We start from the raw sequence: 24,047 nt of genomic DNA on the forward strand, positions 1-24,047 counted from the left end.
TCTTCCAAGAAAACCTCTGCCAGCTGAGTCAGAATTGTGCGTATTTCAGCGATCATGGTGACTCCAAGAACCTACATGAACAAAATGTAAAAGATTATTTTTCCTTTTGTGCTTACTACTTCGGCTCTGTCAGGTTTCTTATAAGGTGGTTGGTTTTAAAACGCAAAAGCACGTCACGTGATCATCAGCCAGAGCAGAAATAAACACGGCCGGAGAGCAAATTCAGTTGTGAAGTGGCATGGAAAAGCACGCCTCCCCACTTAGTACTGTGCATCTGGATGGGGATGGGTTGTTTACCTGCGTATTTGAATGGATATGAGTGGTTCTACAGCACAACTATCTGGTCTTCTCCATCGTTCATGGTGACCAATGCTGCAGGCACCTCTTCTTCTTCCTCGGTTTCCTCTTCTGCCTCTTCTTCTTCTTTCAGTGCTTTGGATAAAGATTTGAAGCAAACGAAAAAGAATGAACATTAATTTGCATTGCTGGGAAAGAGAGAATTAAGCTAGCTAATTATGTCAAAGCCTACAGAAGCATGGCTGCATGTGAGAAAAGACTTACAGCTCTGAAACCAACAAAGGGTGGGACGGTTGCGATGGGTGTCCAATGCGAGGTTCAACATATCAACTGCCTTCCCAACTGCTGACCAACGGTTTTCCTCATAAAAAAGACAAACCGTGACTTCCTGGAGCGAAGGGAGGTGTCTCATGTCGACATCCCAGTCTCCATCGGCGATGAGTGACGCTCGGACTTCAAAATGAAGGGATTCCATGGAGAGAGGGCGAACAAAAATCGCTTAGTGGGCGAGACTCCCCTCCCCCCTCCCGCCCGCGCCGCCACCCGCGAGGCGGCCGGGGCGGGCGCCCAGATCCCGCCGCCTCCGGTCTCCCCTCCTCCTCCTTCCTCCCTCGCCGCCGCCAGGGGGCACGGCCGGGCTCGCCTGACCGGCGCCGGCGGCGGCGGGGCCCTGCTCTTCCTCCTCCGCGCGTTGGGGGCGACGCGGGTCCCTCCTTCGCGGGCGGGCGCGGCGCGGGCGCGGGGCGCCGCGGCGCGGCGGCACGTGGTGCGGCGTGGCCGGCTGCGCGGTGGAACGCGCCTCGCCGCGGCGGCCGGTTCCGCCCGGCAGGCGGCGAGGGCCGCGGGCGGCGTTGGCGGCGGCTGGGGTCCGGCTTCGGGCTGCCGGCGGCTGTGGTGGTTCCTCTCCGTCGTGGGCGTGCGGCGGTGGTGCGGCTCGGCCGGTGGCGGTCCGGCGACCTGGTGATGGTGGCCGGCGGTGTGCGTGTTGGTGGTGCCTCCCTTGGCGGCTTTCGGTGTGGGGAGGAAGGGGAGCGGCTTGGACAGGGGCGGCGGAGCCGACGGCGTGCCGGCTGCAGCGCGAAGGCGGGAACTTTACGGGCCTCTGCGTTCCCGGCTGGGCCTGTGCGGCCACGGGCCTGGTGTGTTCCTGCCATTGCGTCCGGTCAGCTACCGTCTTCGGCGGTGGAGGTGGGGCCCTCCCGCGTGCCGATGGTGTTGTTGCCTGGTCCCGGCTCCTCTTCTTCATCGTGCCGACCATGCTTCACGGTGCCGTGGTGAGACAGCGTTGAACGCTTCATGTCCGGGCTGGCGCAGGGTGAGGGTCTGTTTGGCGGCGAGCTTCGGAGTGCCTGAGGTGGAGGTTGGGATCGGGAGAAATCTCTGTTGGCCTGGCCGACATCGACGCGATGGTGCTTGTGGGTGCCGCCAGACCTTCCTGGAGGGCGTCGGAGCTACCCTTCCTCTCCCCTCACCGTACCGGGGGAAACCCTTGGCAGCAGCGTCGTCTTCGTCGCGTTCCTTCTTGAAGGTGTTGATTGGTACCGGTGCTTCGGAGGCTCGGAGTCTGGTGGGAGATCTCCGGTGGGTGCAGCGGCCACGAGGCTTCTTCGTTTCTTTGTCGATCCGCCGTTGTCGGCGTTTGTTTCTCTTGTATTTTCTCTTTCTTTTTTTTTGGGCGTGACTGTACTGTTTCCGCCCCAGCACCTATCGTTGGATGGTTCGGTTGGTTGCTTTGTATACAAAGCGGGGGAAACCCTTTTTCGGTAAATGAGGGGATTCAAGCCTGGGCATAGATCCTCGTGGAAACATAGATGGGCATGTCTGAAAATAGTTGAATACACACTCTCTCAGGCAAGGAAATGCATCATCCCCAATTCTAAACCTTTCATCAGGTATGTATTGGGTTCTGGTGGATGCCAGCATGAGAAAACAAAGAGCAGGCAATTTCCCAAGGATCTGAAAGTCGACCTCCGGCCTCACTCTATCCACCTTTATATGCAGGTGGGAGAGGACGGGAAACAATGATGAATTCATCCATCTAGGCAATGTGGAAGTACAATGAATAAAATTAAAGGCACAGAGGTGTGGAGGGGGCACCCAGCCGACCCAAGTGACATCAAACCTTGCATCCCCACTATTATAAATATGTAGACTATGCAATTTCCACAGATTTGCCAGGGACACCAACAGAGAATTACACGCACTATGATTGTCTCCCTTCCAGTACAGGTCAAGCGACCTCAGCTCCACCAGCTTCCCTAGCTCTTTCTCAATCTCATCTGTACCACCCACCTTCACCTTTTTCAGCTCTTCTAAGGACACCAAGTTGCCTATCCCAACTGGCAATCTCACATATATATCAACATATAGGCACAGCAATTGTCCTAGCCGAACAACACTTGGCGGTACCTCCATAGACACACCTGTTCTTAAATCCAGTGTTTGCAAAAACTGTAGCTTTCGTATTTCCACAGGGAGAGCACTAACACGTGTATCTCGCAGTCCTAGGTACCTCAGGTGTAATAAATTCTCAACACATCTAAGATCAATCTGGTGGCTACTTTCCACAAGATTACAGCCTTCTAAATCTAATACACGCAGAACTTTGAAGTTTGCAAAATTCTGGGCCAGAACATCATCAGTTCTGAAGAGAGTAACAGACCTCAACTTTGACATACTTGTGGCACTGACCCAAGTGGCGGTGACCTCTGACATGCTATTCTGAATGGATAACCTGCGAACCACACTATCTGAATTATTTTTCTTTTGCTTCGACCCATCCAATATAGTAACAAAGTTTTCTTTACTGGATAGGGAACATATGAGATCAAGGACCATATCATGTAATCGACAACCTTTCCACCAATATCCAATATCAGCATATACTGGCTGAATCAAGTTTCTGTTTATCAACTCACTGAAATATCTCTCTCCCAGCTCAAAAAGTCTAATTTCTTGTTCTCCACCATGGATAAGGCCTTCAGCTATCCACCTCCAAATCAACTTGTTTCTATTTATCTCATAATCTTCCGGGAATATACTGAGATATAGTAAACAAGTCTTTAGATGACAAGGTAGATCATAATAACTAAAAGATAGTATTCTTTGCATATCCTTTGCAGTATCACCTTCTCCAAGTCCACGGCCAATAGAACTGAGTATGTTGTCCCATTCATACTTTGGCTTTATATATTGGTCATTACTGGCTAACAAACTAGCAATAGTAACGATGGCTAGTGGTACTCCACCACATTTCTTCAAAATTTCTCTAGCTACTTGCTCCAATTCATTGGGACATTCATTTCCTTGGGGGAATATTCTTTTGTAGAAGAGCCTTTCGGAGTCCTTATCATTAAGATATTTCATCTTATGAATAATATCACTACTAGATGGGCAACATGCTTGAGAGACACTGCTTAAGCGGGTCGTTGTTATTACTCGACTACCGAGATTGTTCTTCGAGAGGGCACACTTAATAAATTCCCATGCTTCTTCACCCCATATGTCATCAATCACGATTAAGTACCTGGGTGTTTTTTAGATTGTTAGTTCACATATCAACGAAGACTACATAAGCAGTCGCTAAAATAAGACTACGTAACCAGTTTTCTGTTTTTCCAATATTGTATCAATAGGCAGACACATATATTAGCAAAGATGGGATAGTGCTAGCCTGGAAATTGGTATCCATAGATTCATACCTCTTATCTTGAAGAAACACTCTCAGTTGATCGATGAGTTGTTCATCGTCCCTAACAGCTTCGTTGATGTTTGCAAACTTTTTACTGTCAAGTCCATACAACATCTTCTTGAAAATCTTTGTTATGTTGGGATTCCGAGACACCGAAATAAACACTCCACAATCGAACTGCAATATGATCTTGTTGTACACCGCTCTGGCAAGGGTTGTCTTTCCCAATCCGCCAAATCCAACAATAGAAAGTGACTTCAGTATCTTCTGTGGAGGAACGTCGTACCCATCCTGGGCGACGGCTACGTGTTAATATAGGCCAGGGCGCAACTCCTGGCATAGCGTACAATGATGTTTAGATTACATTGTGACTTGGAGAGAAAGAGATAAAGAGATAAGAGGAGATTACAACCATATGATAACTAACTAGAGATCCTAGTCTATCTTGGCTTGGACTCCTCCACCGATGCAACCTGAACGTGGGTAACGGTGCGGTGCAACATGTGTCGTTCAACACCCTCCCTTAATCACAACTTTGTTAAGTTGAGATTACGCTTGAATTCTTCAAAGTTTCTTGTGGGCAAGGCTTTGGTGAATCCATCTGCAACCTGATCTCAAGAATGTACAAAACGAATGTCCAATTTCTTATTGGCAACTCGTTCTCTAACAAAATGAAAATCAATTTCAATATGTTTAGTCCTTGCATGAAAAACGGGATTAGCAGACAGATAAGTAGCACCAAGATTGTCACACCACAAGCATGGGGCTTGAGTGTTTCTCACACCAAGCTCTCTCAACATGGACTGAACCCAAATGATCTCAGCTGTGGCATTGGCTATTGTACTCAGCTTCTGTGCTTGATCGTGACACGGTAGCTTGTTTCTTTGCACACCATGATATTAAGTTGGGACCAAAGAACACTGCAAACCCACCAGTGGAGCGTCTGTCATCTACACATCCTGCCCAGTCAGAGTCAGAGAAAGCACTGACTAGTGTGGATGAGGACTTGGTGAAAGTAAGACCAAGGTTCATGGTATTTTTCACATATCTCACAATACGTTTAGGAGCAGTCCAATAATTTTTAGTAGGTGCATGAAGAAACTGACAGACTTTGTTCACAGCAAAGGAAATATCAGATCGTGTCAAGGTCAAGTACTGAAGTGCTCCTACCAAGCTTCTGTACCTGGTGCTATCATCAGGACACAAAAGTTCTCCTTCTGCAAGTGACAATTTTTCTGTGCTAGATAACGGAGTTGGTGAAGGTTTGCAACCTTGCAACCCAACTCTTCTCACCAGGTCAGAAGCATACTTTTCTTGAGAGAGATGGAGGCTATCACCTTGTTTCTTTACCTCAATCCCTAGGAAGAAATGCAAGTCTCCCAAGTCCTTGAGAGCAAATTCAGCACTCAAATCCTTCAGCAGCCCGGATATTGCTTCATCAGATGAACTTGTGACTATAATATCATCAACATATATGAGAACAAATATGGATGTTTTCAGTTTATTGTAAATGAACAGAGACGTGTCAGACTTAGAAGGAATAAAACGAAGAGCTTGTAATTTCTGACTGAGTCTAGAGTACCAGGCCCTGGGAGCTTGCTTCAGTCCATATAGAGCTTTATCAAGTTTGCAAACATGAAACGGTTTGTTTTTGTTCTCAAACCCAGGAGGTTGTTTCATATATACTTCCTCTTCCAGAACGCCATGGAGAAACGCATTCTGCACATCTAGCTGTCGAAGGCTCCATCCCCTGGAAACAGCAATAGAGAGCACAAGACGAATAGTTGCAGCTTTGACAACAGGACTAAAAGTGTCCTCATAGTCAATACCATATCGTTGTTTAAAGCCTTTTGCAACGAGTCTGGCTTTGTAGCGATCTATGGTTCCATCAGATTTCCGTTTAACTCTGAAAACCCACTTACAATCAATCAAATTTTTACCTTGCCTTGGAGGAACCAGATGCCATGTGTGATTTTTCAGAAGTGCCAGGTGTTCTTCTTCCATGGCCTTCTTCCACTTTGTATCACTGAGTGCCTCACCAACAGAGCGTGGTTCATCTGTAGAGCAGGCAAGACCAAACTTTGTTATTTGCTTGTAATTAACTGGTTTAGTTACCCCTTTTTGGAGACGTGTGCGTGAAGCAGCAGGAGGTGCAACATATATATCCGGCGCAGTAGATCCCCCGATGGCGCCCCCTGCCCCGGCCACCTCGTCATCACGCAGGGCAGACGGATCGTCTGCGGCATCGGGAGCGGGAGGTGGTACGGGCGAAACGGGTCGTGGCGCAGAAGATCCACGGTGGAGCAGCACGTCCGGCTCAGGCCCATCATGCAGCAATGATGAGGCGGGCCCGGCCAAATCCGCGTCGGATCGCGCGTCTGGGGCCGCATCAGGAGACCGGCCCGAATCAATGTCGGGGGCCGCGTCTGGCGCCAGGTGACGAGGCTGTGCGCCAATCGGCTGGCGGCGCTCGTAGTGAAGGGGCCCAGCGGGGGCCCAGCGACTCTCGGTGCGCCGCGCGGGGGCGTCCGAGTGGTGCGGGCCGGATGGAGCCCCTGAGCTAGTGGCGAGGCTCGACGTGGCAGGCGCGGAGGCAGGGCTGCGCCGCTCGCCAGACGAGGCGGGATCCCGCGCCTTGTCAGTCTGGGACGGCCCAGATCCCGAGGGCGATCCGCTGCCAGCCTGCAGGGGAATCAATCCCGAGGAGGATCTGCTCCCCAAACCTGGACACATAAAATGTGGCATGTTGGGAGCGTTTTCTTCATTGTTTTTGTCGATTTCTGCACCATTTTCTTCAGAGTTTGCATCATCTGCATCATCACAAAACTCATGGAAGTGGTTATGAGCATTAGTCAACATTGAGTCGCTACAATTATTTTCCCCTTGGGTGATGCCGGTGAGACTAGAAGGCAAGAGAAGAATTTCTTTGCGAAGTAGGGCTCCGGCATTGGGGTGTAGGTCGGAAAAAGGGAACTTTGTCTCGTCAAAGACAACGTCCCGAGAGATATAAATGCGACCAGTAGAAACATCGAGGCACTTTACACCTTTGTGTTGAGCACTATAGCCTAGGAAGACGCACTGTTTGGAGCGAAACATGAGCTTGCGAGAGTTGTAGGGACGAAGATTGGGCCAACAAGCGCAACCAAACACTCGAAGAGTAGTGTAGTCGGGTTTGGTATGAAGGAGACGCTCAATAGGAGTTTCATAGTTGATGACACGACTAGGTAGCATGTTGATGATGTGAACAGCCGCAAGGAAAGCCTCATCCCAAAACTTGAGGGGCATAGAGGCACCAGCAAGTAATGCTAGACCAACTTCAACGATGTGTCTGTGCTTGCGTTCAGCAGACCCGTTTTGTTGGTGAGCATGTGGGCAAGATACGTGATGAGATATGCCAATTTTCTGAAAGAAAGAATTTAACTTTTCATATTCTCCACCCCAGTCGGATTGGAGAGCAAGAATTTTGCAATCAAATTGGCGCTCAACAAGAGCTTGGAAGTTCAGAAAAACTTGAAACACATCGGATCGCTTCTTAAGAAGGTAAATCCAGGAAAATTTGCTATAGTGGTCTATGAAACTCACATAATACGTGTGTCTACCAACAGAAGAGGGGGCAGGGCCCCACACATCGGAGAAAACAAGTTGCAAAGGTTTTGTAGAAATGCTGGTAGAAACTGGATAAGGTAATTGATGGCTTTTAGCCTTTTGACATGAATCACAAACTGTTTCGACATCACGCTCTCCAATATATGGGAGCTTATTTTTCCTAAGCAAACGCTCAACTAAAGAAAAAGATGCATGCCCTAAATGATCGTGCCATCGTGTTGAAGACACTTTGGTGGCACTAAAAACTTGTTTATTGAGTCTTCTAATCTCCGGAATCAAAGGGTAAAGCCCACGAACGCATCTACCTCGATAAAGCACCTTCTTCGTTGCCTGATCCTTGATCAAAAAGAAGTAAGGGTGAAATTCAAGAAAGACATGATTGTCAATAGCAATACGATGGACTGAAAGAAGACTCTTTGAGGCACTAGGGACATGCAAAAATTTTCTAAGGTGAATTTTTCGATGAGGGGTTTTAACAATTGAGTGACCAACGTGACTAATTTTCATACCTTCTCCACTTGCAGTGTGGATGTGATCTTTGCCACGATACTTCTCACGCATGGTCACCTTCTCCAGCTCACCGGTGATGTGGTTTGTGGCGCCGCTGTCGACGTACCAATTGGTGTCGACACCGTAGGAGCCATCAGCAGCTCCGGCCACCTTCTCATCCTGAGATGAGTCATCTTCATCCTCCTCAAAACGATACCAGCAGTCCTTTGCCGAGTGACCCGGCTTGCCACAGATTTGGCACCTGATGTCGGGGCGTGATCTGTTGTTGGAGCTGCTGTTGCGGCGGCCTCTGTTGTTGGAGGAGGGAGGCCGGCCGCCGCGCGTGTTGTTGGCGCCGCTGCTGTTGCTGTTGTGGGCGCCCCTGCCCTTTCCGTTCCGCGGTGGACCGCGGTAACGAGAGCCCCCGCCACGGCCGCGGGTGGCAACATTGGCAGATGACTTGAAGCCACCTCCCGTGCCTTGGAAAAGAGCCACCCTCTGATCAAAATTGCTCATCTGTCCGAACAATTCGTCGAGGGTGACCGGAGTGGTTCTGGCGTTGAGGGAGGAAACCAGCGGCTGATACTCCATGTCGAGTGCGTTGAGGATGTACGAGATGAGTTCATCATCCTTCAACGGCTTGCCAGCCGCGGCGAGCTCGTCGGCGAGTCCCCGCATGTACGCGAAGAAGGTAGCCACCGATTGCGTCCCCTTCTGCGCGTTTGTGAGGGCAGCTCGGATGTTGTTGACGCGGGACAGGGACGTCGACGAGAACATGCTCGCCAACGCTGTCCAGAGCTCTAGTGCATGCGCGATGGAAGTCACCTGCACTAATACTTATTTTGACAGATTATTGAGAAGATACCCAAGTACCTGCTGGTCCTCTCTGATCCAGACGGCATGGAGGGGATTGGGGATGGCTTCCTCCTTTCCATCCTTGTCCTTGCTGACGACGAACTCGGCCGGCTCTGCCGTGCTTCCATCAACGTATCCGAAGACTCCAGCCCCTCTCAGTTGTGGCGTGATCTGGGTGCGCCATAAGACGTGGTTGGTGCGGGTGAGGCGCTCGGTGATCTGGCCAGAGAGAGGGGAGGAAGCGGCGGCGGATGAAGCCATGGCAGGAGGCTGCGGTGGAGAGGAGGAACGCTAGATGGGAAGAGTCAGGCTCTGTATACCATGTGGAGGAACGTCGTACCCATCCTGGGCGACGGCTACGTGTTAATATAGGCCAGGGCGCAACTCCTGGCATAGCGTACAATGGTGTTCAGATTACATTGTGACTTGGAGAGAAAGAGATAAAGAGATAAGAGGAGATTACAACCATATGATAACTAACTAGAGATCCTAGTCTATCTTGGCTTGGACTCCTCCACCGATGCAACCTGAACGTGGGTAACGGTGCGGTGCAACATGTGTCGTTCAACATCTTCTTGGACATCTCATCTCGATCAAATAGCTTCTTAATAAGCTCATCTCGTGTGTCCTCGATGCCCACGAGCCCTGTGATATCTCTGTGCACAGCCTTTAGGCGAGCATCAATGACATTCCCCACACCATAGGTGTGCGGCTCAAGCGCATACCTTTGACGTAGCTCGCCGAGCTCCTTTGCGAGCTCCTGCGACTGTCGGACGTCGGCAGATATCTTGTGGAGAGCCATGCCCTTGCTGAACAGCTTCTTGGTCCGCTTGACGAACTTCTTTACTCTGTTCTTCATGTTGTTGGGGCCGAGTTCACCATGGCCGCCATCATACACGCGGACCATGTACACATCCACCGCGTCCTCCATGTTGTAGGAGAGCTCCCGGACCTTGTCGGCCCAGATCCGGACCTGCGGGTCGAGCTCGTCCGCCGGCACGTCACCCACCTTGTGGAGGAAGACGTACATCATCTGCAGCTCCGTTTGGAGGGACTTGACTCCCTTCTTCACGCGATTTCCTAAGGTGAATTCATCCACGAGCAGGTCGCCGAGCTTGCGGATGAGGGGGCTCAGCGCCCCAGCTGCAACCTGCATTGCGTGGGTTGTGTGTCGGGCGAAGGAGTGAGGGTAGTTGTGAGGGGGCTCTGACGAAACTGCTTGCGGATGAGTTCTGTCTAAAATGACGAAACTGTTTGCTCCCGTTGTGAGGTGGCTGGTGAGGGTAGTGTAGTACTGAGATGAGGGAGGTAGTGCTGCAAAGCTGTTTGCTCCCGTTGTGAACTAGGCATATTCCAGCTGACTCACCAATTCCATAAAAAAGTTGAGCTGGAGTCACCAATTCCATCTGGTTATATTATCTGGATTAATTATGGACAATGGCAACTAAACACCATAATTCACGATTTATTTTTTTCCTTGGTCTCCGTAAACAAAAGTAACGCGCTCTCGACCTGACCGCGTGGCCAAGGCCAATTGAAAGACCTTGACCAGCATCAAGATTTACAAGAAAACGAACATTTCTTTTTGGAAACACTAACGCCCACATGTGTGGGCGTTTGCATCTCGCCCACACGCGTGGATCCGCGTCCGTTTATGGGTGTATGAATCTTGGCATGTTTATGGTGCCACGTAGGATTGGGCTGGTGTGTGGGCATTCACCCGGTCGCCCACACGTTCGTTTCACCACACAGAGGGGCCGGTGTGTGGGCGTTTACCAGTTCGCCCATACATCAATTTTCACTCACGCATAAGGGCTGGTGTGTGGGCATTTGCCATCTCGCCCACACGCCCGTCTCCTCTCTCCACACCCAAGCTGTCAGTTGCCATGCGTTTTGCAGTGCGCATGGCAACTGCCCTAGCGTGCTTGTAAGCAGATGGCAACTCTATCTTTTTTTACCCGAACATGTCAGTTGCCATGTGTTTTGCAGGGTACACGATAACTGCCCTAGTGTCCTTGTAAGCATATGGCAACTCTCTCTTTTACCCGAACATGTTGTTTTGCCATGTCTCTTTGTAGCGCTACACGGCAACTACCTAGTGTTAGTAGCTGGCAGCTCCTAAGGTTTTCAAATCATGGTAACTGTAGTAAACCAGACGATACATGGCAACTGCTTAGTGTTAGTAGGTGGCAACCTCTAAAGTTTTCAAATCATGGCAACTATAGTAAACCAGACCATACATGGCAACAACTGCAGTTGTCCTAAATGGCATCTGCCACTTGACCTGAGATGGCAACCGCAGTTGACCAACCATGGCAACTGTAGTTGTCCGACATGGCAACTGTAGTTCAGCGACATGGCAACTGCAGTTAAACGGACATTGAAGAGGGTCCGGACCATGGCAATTGCGGGGACGCGTGGTGACTGTCACGCGGGGCGTGCGGGACCGTGAGGTAGGTGGCTGAGAGAGTCGTGTGGGCGTTATGCATTTTGCACACACGTAGGCGTGTGAGAGGAAACGCAAGGGAAAAAAAGAGGCGTGTGGACGCTAGTTGTCTTGGATTTCCGTCGTCCTCTCCGTTGCGCCATCATCAACTTCATCTTTGATGTGTCGACACCTAGGGCGGTGACTGCGTCCGCCTTCTGATGCCTTCCTTGTCTCTCTTCTATTCCCTCCTGCAGTCACAACGGGAGTGGCGTGGAAGCTGGTGACGACGCGGATGCTGTTGACTGGAGTTGTTGCCGATGTGTTGTTGTAGACGTAGTCGTGTGGTCGATATCAAGGTCGCCGATCGTGATCTAGCCGTGGTCGAAGTAGTCGTGGTCAATTGTGTACTCATCATAGATGATAAAGCCGCACAAAGTCGGAGGCGCAAAAAAAGTGCTATGACGGAGCTGCAGACATGGACAATGCACCTTGCGAATGTCAGAGGGTGCTGCAGGCGATGAGTCCACCAGTTTTGCCAAGACCGGAGGAAACCCATCGAGCACACATCGGTTTTGCCAGAACCATGTGGCCGTGTAGGGTCGTCACTATAGTGACGCCACGTCGATGCAGTCATGTCGTCGATGACGCGGTCGATGTCGTCGTCGTGACGCAGTCATTGCCGTCGTCGATGTTACGTCCTGCAGAAAAGTCTGTCAGAGGACGCTAAGTGTCCATCTTGTGGACGAGGCGGCGGCAGTGTGTTGCCGATGATGTGATGAAGACCACGTTGATTAAGACCTTGGCGATGAAGTGTCTGCGATGTAGCGGCGTGTCGACGATGATGGGTCGCTTGGAGGCTTCCCTCGTGACGACGGGTGTCGATGCCGTGTCATGCTGAAGAAGACGATGAAAAATTGCACGCTTTCCACACCGGCTTGGCGAGTGGATGGTGCATGTCGGGTCCGTACATGTGCTCGGCGAAGATTTGTTTCTTTTCTGGATATAGTGGTACAGCTTGATGAAGTGGTTCGACCTGGTGCAGTTCGGCTAGATGGCAGATGGGTCGGTGCAGTCGCTCGGTTCGTCGATGGAGCGCTTGATATAGATCCGTGCAGGTGCAGTGGTTGGTGACTTGGTGTAGATGACCCGCTCCCAGCTGGCGCAGGCATCCCGTACTTGCACGCGTACCGTAGCCTCGTAGGAGTCGCGTCGCGTGGAGATGCCGAAACCGGCTCGTAGCCGGAGAGTGTCGTCGAAGGATGCGTAGTCGGATCCCGCAAGAGCCCTGTAGTCGATGCGCGGCCCGCTAGCGCTCGCCTCTCGGCAGGCATGGTGTGTATCGATGGAGTTTGCGGTCGTGGCGGCGCTGATGTTTCCCATACGCATGCATCTTCTACTCCCTTCGTTCCTAAATATAAATCTTTGAAGGGATTTTATTATAGACCACATACGGAGCAAAATAAGTGAATCTATATTCTAAAATGCATCTAGATACATCCGTATGTGGTCCATAATGAAATTTCTACAAAGACTTATACTTAGGAACGGAGGGAGTAGTTTCCTGGTGTATGCTCCTCGTTCGTGCTGACGCGTCGCAGACAGGAGGATCAGGTAGACGCGCCCTGCCGACTGAATGGTGTACTGCGCGGCCGGCGGCCACCAAGCGCCCGCGGGCGGCCTCGGAGGCCTGAGAATTTGCTCAGAAAATCTGTAGTCACGCGGCGGAGATCGGCAGGGCATGGCCGCCTGATTATGGGATTTTCACCGGATTTTGTGGGTCATAGGATTTATTCGTGGCTAAAAAAGACTTGACGGTGACAAGGAAACTACAGACTAAAAGGTAAACAACACAGGACAAGAGCCAGGACGGGGACGGCCCGCTCCTAGGGTTCCCCCCTCGCTCCACCGCCGCCGCCGGCCCCTTCCCCTCCCCTCCCGCGCCCCGCCTCCCTCCTCCCTCCTGGCCGCCCCCCGCGTCGCCTCCCCGAGCGAGGCGACCGGGGGCTCATCTCCCCGCCCCCCAGCGCCCCCCTCCCGTTCCCCGCCTCCCGCCGCCGTCGTCCGGCGCCACCGGGCCCTACCCGCGTGGTGTTGACGGAGGCGGCGGCCGTTCCTTCCCCGCGCGCGGTGCCACGGCTCGGGTGGTGCGTCCCGCGGCGGTGCTCCTCGGTCAGCGGTGATTCCGGCAGCGGCGGCTGCTCCTGGCGGCGCTACTCCGGGTGGCCTAGAGGCGCTGGCGCAGCCACTTGGCGGCGCGCTGACGCGATGGATGGTGGCGGCGCCCTCCCGGCCCAGATCTAGGCCCTTTTGGGCCCCATCTGGGTCTGGGCGGGCCTGTCTCGATCGCGCCTGCGGCGGCTCCGGCGGGGCCGGTGGTGGTGCGGCTCGTGCGGGGGGTGGTGGAGTCGGCGGCACGTCTACTGCAGCTCGGCGACGGGTGCTTCACGAGCCCCTTTTGGGCTCGGCCGGGCCTCGAGGGCCTGGTACGCTCCCCTTGCCGCGTCCGGTCGGTGACCGCCGATGGCGGTGGAGGTTGTCTCCTCCGGCGTGGTTGCTCTCGCTGCCGTTCTTCGTTCCCGGCTACTCCCTCTCGCTCTCGTCGGTCTCGCTTCGATGACCACGGTGAGGCGGCGGTGATGATGGCAAGGCCGTGGTGGCGCACGTTCGTGGGTGGCTTGTCTGGTGGAGCGCGTCGGACTGTTCGGGGTTGTGGGTGTTGGCGGATGGGAAAAATCCGAGCCGGCTTGCCGGCACCGACGCGGTGACGCCCATGGGCGCCATCCTTCCTTCCTGAAGGGCGTCGGATCTTCCCCTTCCCCACGCCCCTCCGCGTACCGGGGGAAACCCTAGGACCTGTCCGGGCAGCAGCGTCGTCGTCGTCGTGTTCCTTCCTGAAGGTGCTGCTTGGTATGCGGAGGTTCGAGGTGCCTGGAGCGAGGTGTGGTACATCTCCGGTGGGCGCAACGGTTTTGGGTTATCTTCGTTTTCGTCGATCCGATGCTGTTGACGTTATTTTCTCTCTTCTTTCTCTTTTGTTTCTTTTGGGCATGCTTGTGTTGTTTGCCCCAGCATTGAACTCTTGGTTGTATCGGGCGGTTGCTATATCAATATAGCGGGGCGAAAGCCTTTTTCTCGAAAAAAGACTTGACCTAAGAAATTTGAAAAAATAAAATTGATCTAATCTACAAACTAATCGAATCTTTGATTGATCAAGTGCCGCGCCTCCGGGGAGAGGAGATTAATCTCCCCGGGGGTGGCATGCTGCGGAAGTGGTATAAACTCCTAAGATCGGCATCGTTAGACAAACCGCTCTAATACCATGTGAAAATTGTAGGATCCCGAATATTGTGTTGTTCTATGTTGTATTGATCTGACCCTCATAGGGGTATATATAGAGTATAATATGAGGGAGAGAGACTTGGAGTGAAGGGCAAGTTGTACGTTGTTTAAACCTATCCTAGTTGTGCTTATCTCTACACAATTATGTTTCTAACATGCCTATCCGAGTTCTCAAACAGATGTTGTGACTTTGGTTTTGGTCTCATTTATAAGAAATGGGGCTGGGGTGGTGCCCTGTTTCTTGGAAAAAGAAAACGAACACTTCAAGGTGGAAGTAAATTTGTGAAAACATCAGCCAGCAGGTAGAATAAGGAAAAATGTTTGGGACGTGCTTCTTTTTCTTTTCACCTGCAAAAAATTATCATTGGATGCAGACCTATCACTCCAGACAGAGGTCCAGAGAATTCGTCATAAGCGCTCCAAACCATTATGTTCTTATTGATCAGCTGATATTTGCACAAACTGTTGCAGCATTCTCTTTCTTAAAATTCCAATTTTCTGTTTTGTACGCCTGAAATCATTCAAATGGAGTAAGACGGAGCAAGGCAGTGCCAAACTTAAATTTCAGACGGAGAAGGAACAAAATTGTTCTGCAAGACCATAATTGTTCAAGAGGTAAACAAAAACTAACTAAGTCCATCGTTATCAGGCGTACGTGGCTCCCAGCTGGTTGGGCCAATCGATCAAGCTTTCGTCTCTATTTCGTTATTATCCCTTTCTAACCACCCCCGCATTGCTGTCTCTAACTTTGGCCTCATGCATGTGAATTTGATGGCTATCCCATTCACCCACTCTTTAAAATGTAAGCGTCAAGATGGCCGGCCTTACGAGTATTTATATTGCATTCAAGAAGCAAACATGTCTTTGCGTTACAGCAGGATCAAATGGCTGGCCAAAAAAGGAGAAGAAAAATGGTTCAAGATGCAAATGACCACCAATCGTTTGTCTTTACGATTGAAATGGAGGACTACAAAAGAGTCCATCCACAAAAGACACACAACAGACAAATAGCTCTACATAGTTTTGGTCATCCCCACCCACTTGCTAAAACAAACACCATCAAGCCGCTCCTAATTAACCTCATTCCCCAACCACTCTCACCAGCTCCGGCCTCATTCGTGTGAATTCCATCGTTGCTTTCTCGGAAACTCTGTATGAGCTTGAGCGCACTGATGAACGCCTTATTACATTAGCAAGTTGCAATCAGCAAGATCAAATGCATCTACCTAACTAATATGGCCAAATAAGAAAGAACATGGTATATTAGCCTCTACCTCGCCAGTGAAATATGCCTAGTTCAAAGCAACGGTAGGATCTGTCTTGTCTTGTTACAAATGTCGCCACCAATGTACGTCCATCACATGTATTGCGTGCACCTTGATTTCAGGCCTCCTTTGTTTTTTACAAGATTCTAGAAACATAGGAAAGGAAAAAGTTGCAGGAATTGGATTGGAATAGATGTGTGTAAAAAACAGGATTATAAAACATAATATATTTTTTGCAGAATAAACGTTTAGAGCATGTTTGGTTCAGATTGATCGGAAAAACACATGAATCTTAATAAACATGGTAAATCTTAGTCAAACCACGTTAATATGTCTAATTAACATGTTATTATGCCACTAAGGATCTCAGTCTCGCTCTTCATGCGTAGGAATTTGAAAAGGATGTCCAAGTGGGTTGTAAAATTCTTGCAGTTTTCTTTTGATACCGAGCTTGAAGGAAATTTCCATTTTTGTTACATTCCTTTGAACCAAATGCTTTAATAATGCCATCACAGAAAGAAAAAAGCTTATTCATATGTGTTTCCTTCACTTTTCCTTTGAACAGAATGTGGCCTCAATTTTCATGCTACCTCATACTTCATGTTTATGTCTAACTTATTTTGAAGAAGTGTTGTTTATATCTAACTGAGATGACATCCTTTTCCAGCATGCATTATTGATCTCATCTTCATGCATATGTTGCCTTATCAAATGACACAAAGGGCATGCAACTTGTTCTTTCTTTTGGTACCTTAACAGATCCACAACTTAAATAGTTTGGGACATTTAAATGGTCTTTAAAATATACAAACATAAGTTATTCCAAATAATGTGTGTGTGTGTGTGTGTGTGTGTGTGTGTGTGTGTGTGTGTGTGTGTGTGTGTGTCTGTGTGTGTGTGTGTGTGTGTGTATCATGTCGAATCTAGTAAATGTGAATTGGATCTTTGTGTTGTTGTCCCCAACGACCATCTCTACTTGCACACATGCCACCAACACATACTCGCAATATTTAGATGCCGACGAATAGACCATAAAGGAACTATATGTGTATAAATCAGTGAATATATAATCTGAAAAAGTAAAAATAAATAAAAAATCCTCTTATAACAAAGACATAGGTTCTATCCAAGACATGGTAGCATCCCGGACCATGATTAAAGTTTTTAGTTTTTCTGAGATAAACCCCTCATCAGATTACCAAACAATTTAGCGACACCATAACAAGATATATATGGAGAGTAATGATTGTGCTAACCTCCACGTAACGATACATTGCAGGCTTTTTTGGAGTATTGTTGCTTCCTCGGAGTAGACCATTTTACTCGAGCACACCATGCCCGGCCTTGCTATTTAGTATTTACTGGACAGATTGTGTTTCATCATGAGAATAGCAGTTTTAGATGAAAAAATTGTGATTGCAAGTGTATATGGTGATTGATCCATCTGTGTGATTTGGTCCATTCTTGTTGGCATAATAGTGCAACTATTTTTCCTTGTCCTTTCTTCCTGAATATATGTCAATGCTAATTAAAGATACTAGTCATCAACCCATGCTACCTGCACGGGCTAGCATTTAGAGAACACAGATATTATGCATTACAAAATTTTTAAATCTATTAAGTAACTCACAAATGAGCCCAAGATCACCAAAGAATTGCTACTTTGTGTCTGTATATGCTCCATGTGTCTTGCTATCCATCCATGTAAATGTTTGCCCCTCTCGATCGCAAAGTTCACTATTTCCTTATGGAATACCAACTTGACATAGAGATTAAAAAAAATAGATGAAGACAGATAAAACTACATTGTATGGAAAACTTTTAACAGGAACCTTAAATATACATGGCATAACCTAAAATTAAATTTGGTCCACAAAGGTGCAAACAACACAGAAAAACACTAAGCTACATGAGTAAAATTGTTTAGTAGGCACATATGTCACAAAACACTATCTTATTAAGCACAAAACATGCTAACGTATGAATTCATGGTTAAAAGAAGTTACTCCTGAAAATACAACAACTAAGCAGTACAGAGCTAGAGAGAGCACTAATTCTGAATATTCTTAGAGCAATTAAACGACTTTCTCATAGTCTCTCTGGACTATGGACTGACCATAGTTAATTAGAAATGACAGACTAAGTATTTGGAGTGTGGATTTTGCATAGGATAGTGCCAATAGAGCATTAAAAATGAATTTTTGGTGCGTGAAAATTTATATATTTTTTACAAATTATGTTAACATTAGATGATTTCACACATTAAGTTAATGAACATGGAAGTGTTAATATTTGGAAGCTATTAGGGGGAGATTTTTGTTTGATATTTTTTTATATTTTTAATCTTGTGCACATATTCTTTTCTAATAGTTGGAAAATTTGTCATTTAGACAGAGTCTCTTTCTTTTCTAAACATAAGGCTTCAGGGGCATTTTTTTTTTGTAAGTGTTTCTTCAATAAAATTACGTGTGGACACGTTTTAAGGGAACATGCACGTGGCTTTTGTTTTTTTGGGATTCCATTCGTAAAGTGAGACTTGGGGACTTCTCAGTTGTGCATATTTTTTATTTATTTATTACAACTGGATAAGGTAAGTGGATTTTTTTATTGTTTCCAACTTGAACTTAGGGGCATTGGGGTTCTTGTAAGTGCATTGGTATGGGGGCGTTTCTTTTGTTTTTTCCGGTGGAGGGTACCGTGTTTATTTAGGAAATTACATGTGGACACGTTATAGATCTCTTTTGATCCTAGTCGTATATTTCACAATCCTACGGTTATTATTGTTATTTCTCTAGAATTAACGTGAGCCTCGTATGGTTCCTCCAATTAGTAAATATAAGATATAAGATGTTTGGTGTGATATTGGAACAGGTTGGTTCTTTGTTCATACAGTACAATTCCATTGTAACCCCGCCCAACAACCGCCGACAACATACATCACGTGCAGATTTGATAGATGGTAGTGGTTCACTGTCAGCCTTCAGAGTTCAGGGTTTCAGTTTACACCCGTTGACCGACAACTAAAGGTAACGACTCGATCATTTTTGTTGGTGATTTCTCTTGCCCTTGTCCAATTCCTGACATTACATTCATTAGTTGGATCCGTGACTCGATCATTCTTGTTGGTGATTTAGTTGCCTTGCAGAACAAACAATCTACATCCGGCAGTGGATCTAGAAGTTGGCATTCAAACTTGCAAAGCCTGGTTGTTCCACCTAAACAACGGCCGTGACGGAAGCATATGTGAGCGCATCTGCGTAATCGACCATTTCAAAGGTAGTTAGTTAATTACTTCCTGTTCGTGGTGACTCATTAGGCATTTAAGGAGGTTGCACTGCGTATTTAAGGTGCTGATCCGTTTCATATGATGTGATTACAGTACTAGAAAATGGGATATTAGTCCCGATTCGTAAGGGCCTCTAGTCTCCGTTGGGCAATCGGGACTAAGGAATCGGGACTAAAGGCCCCCTTTTTAGTCCCGGTTGTGTTACGAACCAGGACTAAAGGGGCTAAAGGCTACCACGCATCAGTCCCGCCAAGCGCTGGGGATTAGGTTTTTTTTTTCTTTTTTGAAAGAAGGAGTTTAGGGTTTTGGAGGGTTTAGGGGTTTCATTTTGTGTTTCCATTTTCTTTTTGTGTTTACCATTCAATTCTTTTTCATTTAGAGTTTTCATTTTGGTGTCACGTGCGAAAGACGAGACGCCGGCGGCTCTCTGAAGATGGAATAAGGTTCTCCCGCCCTAGCCCCCATTTCGGTGGTGTGTCTACTATCTTCGGAGGACGTGTGGAGGTGTGTCTCCGCCATATCTTAGCATGATTTGATTGTTGGTTGTCTTTAGTGGATCTACTCGGAGCCGGTTTTTATTCTCTACATTCATGTGTTTTCTGATTGGATTCTTCCGATCTACTCTTCATCGGTGACGGATATTGTTCTGGTGCACTGGCCTTATGGGGCTTATCACGATGACTTCCGCACTGTCTACTACAACAAGTCTTGCCCGGCTCCCGCGAGGGATGGGCGATAACACCGGTGCGCCTTGGGCTCATTTCACTGCTTGTAGTCGTCGCCAGGTGGTGTACCAATCCGGACGTAATCTTTATTTTTTCTGGTGTTCGTTGTACTACTATAATTGAAGATGAATAGATAAAAAAATCAATGATGTGAAAAAAGGTCCGGAACGAGCTGATATTACATTTTTAAGACTTTGTTTTGTATGCCTGAAATGGAGTAGGGCGGAGCAGCAGGAACTCTGCACAGTGGGAGCTGGAAAGGATCCGCAAGACCATAACTAATCAAGAAGTAAACAGAAACTAACTAAAATTCGGCCGTTTTCAGGCTTACGTGGCTCCCTGTCGGTTGGGCCAATCGATCAAGCTTTGGTTCTGATTATTTCATTATTCCTTGCTAAGCACCCTCACATTGCTGTCTCTAGCTCTGGCCTCATACATGTGGATTTGATGGTTGTCTCATTCACCCACTCTTTAGGACGTAAGCGTCAGGATGGCCGGCCTTACCAGTATATATATTTCATTCAAGAAGCAAACATGTCAAGTTGCGTTACAGGCAGCACGATCAAATGGCCGGCCAAAAAAAAGGAGAAGAAAAATGGTTCAAGTTGCAAATGACCACCAATCGTTTATGTTTGTCTTTACGATTGAAGTGGAGGACTACGAAAGCATCCATCCACAAAAGACACACCGACAGACAAATAGCTCTACATAGTTTTCTTCATCCCCACCCACTTGCTAAAAGAAACACGATCAACCCGCTCCTAACGTCATTCCACAACCACTCTCACGAGTTCCGGCCTCATGCATGTGATTTCCATCGTTGCTTCGTCGTTCAAGATTACATCTACCTCGCTTTTTCAATAAAGAAAGCATCATTTCTCGGAAGCTCTGGATGAGCTTGAGCGCCCTGATGACCGCCTTATTGTATTAGCAAGTTGCACTCAGCACGATCAGATGGCTAGGCTCTACCTCGCCAGTTAAAATGCCTAGTTCAAAGCAACGACAGGATCTGTATTGTCTTGTTACCAATATAACCACGTAGCATCCGGCTCACGCTGGCCCATCCTACCCCACATATACTCATCCTCATCCGCTTGCCAAATCAAACCCTAGCCTCACTTCACTCCACCACCAAGGTCCCTTCCTCAAACTCCGCACTTTTCTGGCATGGTGGGCTGTGGATTCGAGTCCTCTATCACCTGATCTGTGAATTGGGACCTCATCCTAGTGAAGCATGAAGAGGAGATGGCCCCCCTCGAGGAGAACGCCCGATAGCGGTCGGATTCAATTCATCGGGAATGGCGTTTGGATCCAGCGGGAGGCGCGTCGCCGCTGCCTCGCCGGAGGCGGTGCGCTCCGTCTGGCATCCAAACTATTATTGAAAAACAAGTTCACTAATTTCATAAAAATGATTTCACTCATCTAAAATAACTAATTTCACTCATTCTTAAACACTAGTTTCACTTATTTTAAAGTGAATATTTCACTAATTTCATAAAATGATTTCACTCATTTAAAGCAAACTAATTTCAAACATTTTTTTAATACTGGTTTCACTTATTTTAAAACACAAATTTCACCCAATTTTTAAAACAATCCCACTCATTTCAATATTGGAGTACTTTGCTTGTTTCAAAAACAAATTTCACTTGTTTTGATAAATTAAGTTTCACTCATTTTGAATTGAAAGACATGTTTCAATTCCCTGATGTAATTGAAATATATGAAATGAGTGAAATTAGATTTTCGAATTATGTGAAATATATGAAACGAGTTGTTTTTTGAAATGTATGAAACACGTATCTGGTTGACAAAGGAACTGAAACATGTATCATATGTTTGGAAAAACTACTTTCAGATACTAAATAACCTAATGCACTCGTTGAAATAATCTATTTCACATATTTTTGAAATAAAATGTTGCATATATTTTCACCGATTGGAAATAAGCAATTGGACAAAACTATGAAAATATGTTTCATCTAATTGAAACATACCGGTTTGATATATTTGAAGATAATCAATTTCACACAATGAAACAGCAAAATTCAAATTAGGAGTTTGGCAAACACACTGGAAAAAGATTGAGTGAAATAAGTGAATTGAAACGGTGAAATTTAAACAATAATTAAATATATCCAAAATTGCTCTTGTTCAAAAGGTCTTCGCATTAGGAGTTCAAATATATATAAAAAGATTAAAAAAGAAGTTATAGTTTAAAAGGTACGACTAAATGAAATTGTTAAGGAAACAATAAAATGTAGGGATTTGTGGAGATAGAGAGGAGAAAGAGTGAGTGTATTCTGTGCATGCACATGCACTTTGTATGACGCACCGATAGCTCAAGATGGCAATGGGGCCCCGAAACCCGCGTCCCCGCGGGTTTTTACCCTATTAGGGGACGGGGACGGGCGTATTTTCATCCCAGCGGGGCTGTTGTTGGGCACATTATACAACCGGACAAGTTTCATGGGTTTGCACCCGTTTCGGTACTCCTCGAACCCGAAACCCGGCAAACCCGGCAAAATACATTTTTTTACCAAGCTTGAGCGTATTTTGATCTTCTCTAGTACTTGGCACTTTGATTTGGCTTTGGAAGCTTTGAAGACAGTCTTTTGGAGGCTTGGAGATGTGAAAGATGCTATGATGATTCCTACTTTAAAGTGATTTGTGAACTATGAATTCTATTTCAAAACTTATGTATTGGACTATTTCGTCTCATATTTGCTTTTGATTTGTGAACCAAGAATTCTATTTTAGAACTTGTGTAATTGGACATCTTGTTGAACCATGTATGACTGAAATATGCTCCTGTTTGTTGCTGAAATCTAATTATCTATGTTGCTGAAATGTGGTATCGTTTTGTTGTCCAAATATTATTCTTTGTTGGTTCTATGTTTCCTTATATATGTCGATTTCCCCGCGGGTTTCCCGTGGGTTTAGAAAACCCGATGGGTTTAGGAGACGGGCGAAAAACTAGCCTCGCGCATGGTGACGGGGACGGGGACGGGTTTACGATTTTCTCGTGGGGATGGGTTTGGGAAGGCAAAACCCGATGGGTTTCATCCCGTTGCCATCTTGACCCATAGTTGTGTATGACAAAAAGCTGTCAATAGTACGCATGTGGAAGAAAAGCTGTCAGAGAAAGAAAGAGAAATACGAAAGTGTGTGAAGCTAAATACATGCATATACTTATGGGGTGATGAGACCGATGCACAAATCCAAAAGCAAACCAACCGTGGATGTTTCACCGGTACATCCCTGAAGTGGTAAAAAGAGGTTTCTGCCGTTCCTTACTTGATGGCCGGTGCAGCAGCAGGCACCTCGATCTGCGGCTCCCCTTCCGGTTCGTCGCCTCCCAGGCGGCCAGGCCTCACGCGCGACATCAACAACGGCCAATCTGTTCTTGGCCTAAAAAAATCTGCGTCTTCTCGTCCGGTGCTTACCAACTAGCGTGCAGATGAGAGACAAGCAACGGCCGGTCGCAGCAATTTCCTTACATCGAATCAATGCAGGCCATGCTTCCTTAAAAATTCTGCACCTTTTTGTCCCGTGCTTAGTTGCTTTCATATGTGTTAAAAGGGAGAGAGGGATTTGGTGGAACAGTTTTTTTTTATTGCTTGAGCCTCGTGGGCATATATATAGAAGTAGATGATCAACTTGGAGTACAAGACAAGCCAGAATAATTCCTAGTCTATCTTATGTTTCCTAACTAATCACGATACTCAACATCACCCCGCAGTCACAACGGTAGCGACGCAGACGGTGAGACTGGAGAAAAATCCAAAGGCAAGCCGACGGACACCCCCCCACAGTCGTAACGGTCGACGCATCGCGGAGTCGTGGCTGGAGTGAAAACCGACGAGGTTGCTCAAGCAGGCGGTAGCCCTTTGTGCCGTTTGTCGATGTAGTAGCCGAGAGCGTAGGTGGTGGAGCCGTGGTCGAGGTACCCGTGCGAAGAATGCCGTGGTCGATGTCGAGTCGGGGTAGCCGGTGTCGAGGAAGTCGCCGTGGAGCCGCGGGCGCAAGGAGGCGCCGTGTTAGTCATAGGCGCAGTGGTGTCGAA

General features: G+C 47.6%; 1 protein-coding gene across 1 annotated transcript; it reads right to left on the minus strand.

The window, feature by feature from the left end:
• Positions 1 to 705: 705 nt before the first annotated feature.
• On the minus strand, positions 706 to 10,315 carry LOC119339704 (disease resistance protein RGA5-like). The gene is made up of 7 exons (XM_037611665.1): positions 9,507 to 10,315; positions 3,999 to 4,249; positions 3,133 to 3,823; positions 2,837 to 2,919; positions 2,707 to 2,759; positions 2,496 to 2,636; positions 706 to 1,367 (listed from the first exon to the last, which is right to left on the minus strand). The coding sequence occupies exons 1-7, from the start codon at positions 10,092 to 10,094 to the stop codon at positions 706 to 708; spliced, it is 2,469 nt and encodes an 822-aa protein (XP_037467562.1). The 5' UTR covers positions 10,095 to 10,315.
• Positions 10,316 to 24,047: the final 13,732 nt, after the last annotated feature.

This window comes from Triticum dicoccoides, chromosome 7B (genome assembly GCF_002162155.2).
Source record: "Triticum dicoccoides isolate Atlit2015 ecotype Zavitan chromosome 7B, WEW_v2.0, whole genome shotgun sequence".
NCBI lineage: Eukaryota > Viridiplantae > Streptophyta > Magnoliopsida > Poales > Poaceae > Triticum > Triticum dicoccoides.

Coding starts and splice junctions, on each gene's coding strand:
- LOC119339704 (XM_037611665.1), bottom strand. CDS start 10,094: ATGCAGGTTGCAGCTGGGGCGCTGAGCCCCCTCATCCGCAAGCTCGGC. Junction 4,250..9,506: donor ATGAGATGTCCAAGAAGATG/TTGAACGACACA, acceptor CCACAGAAGATA/CTGAAGTCACTTTCTATTGT. Junction 2,920..3,132: donor GTTGTCGATTACATGATATG/GTCCTTGATCTC, acceptor GTTCTGGCCCAG/AATTTTGCAAACTTCAAAGT.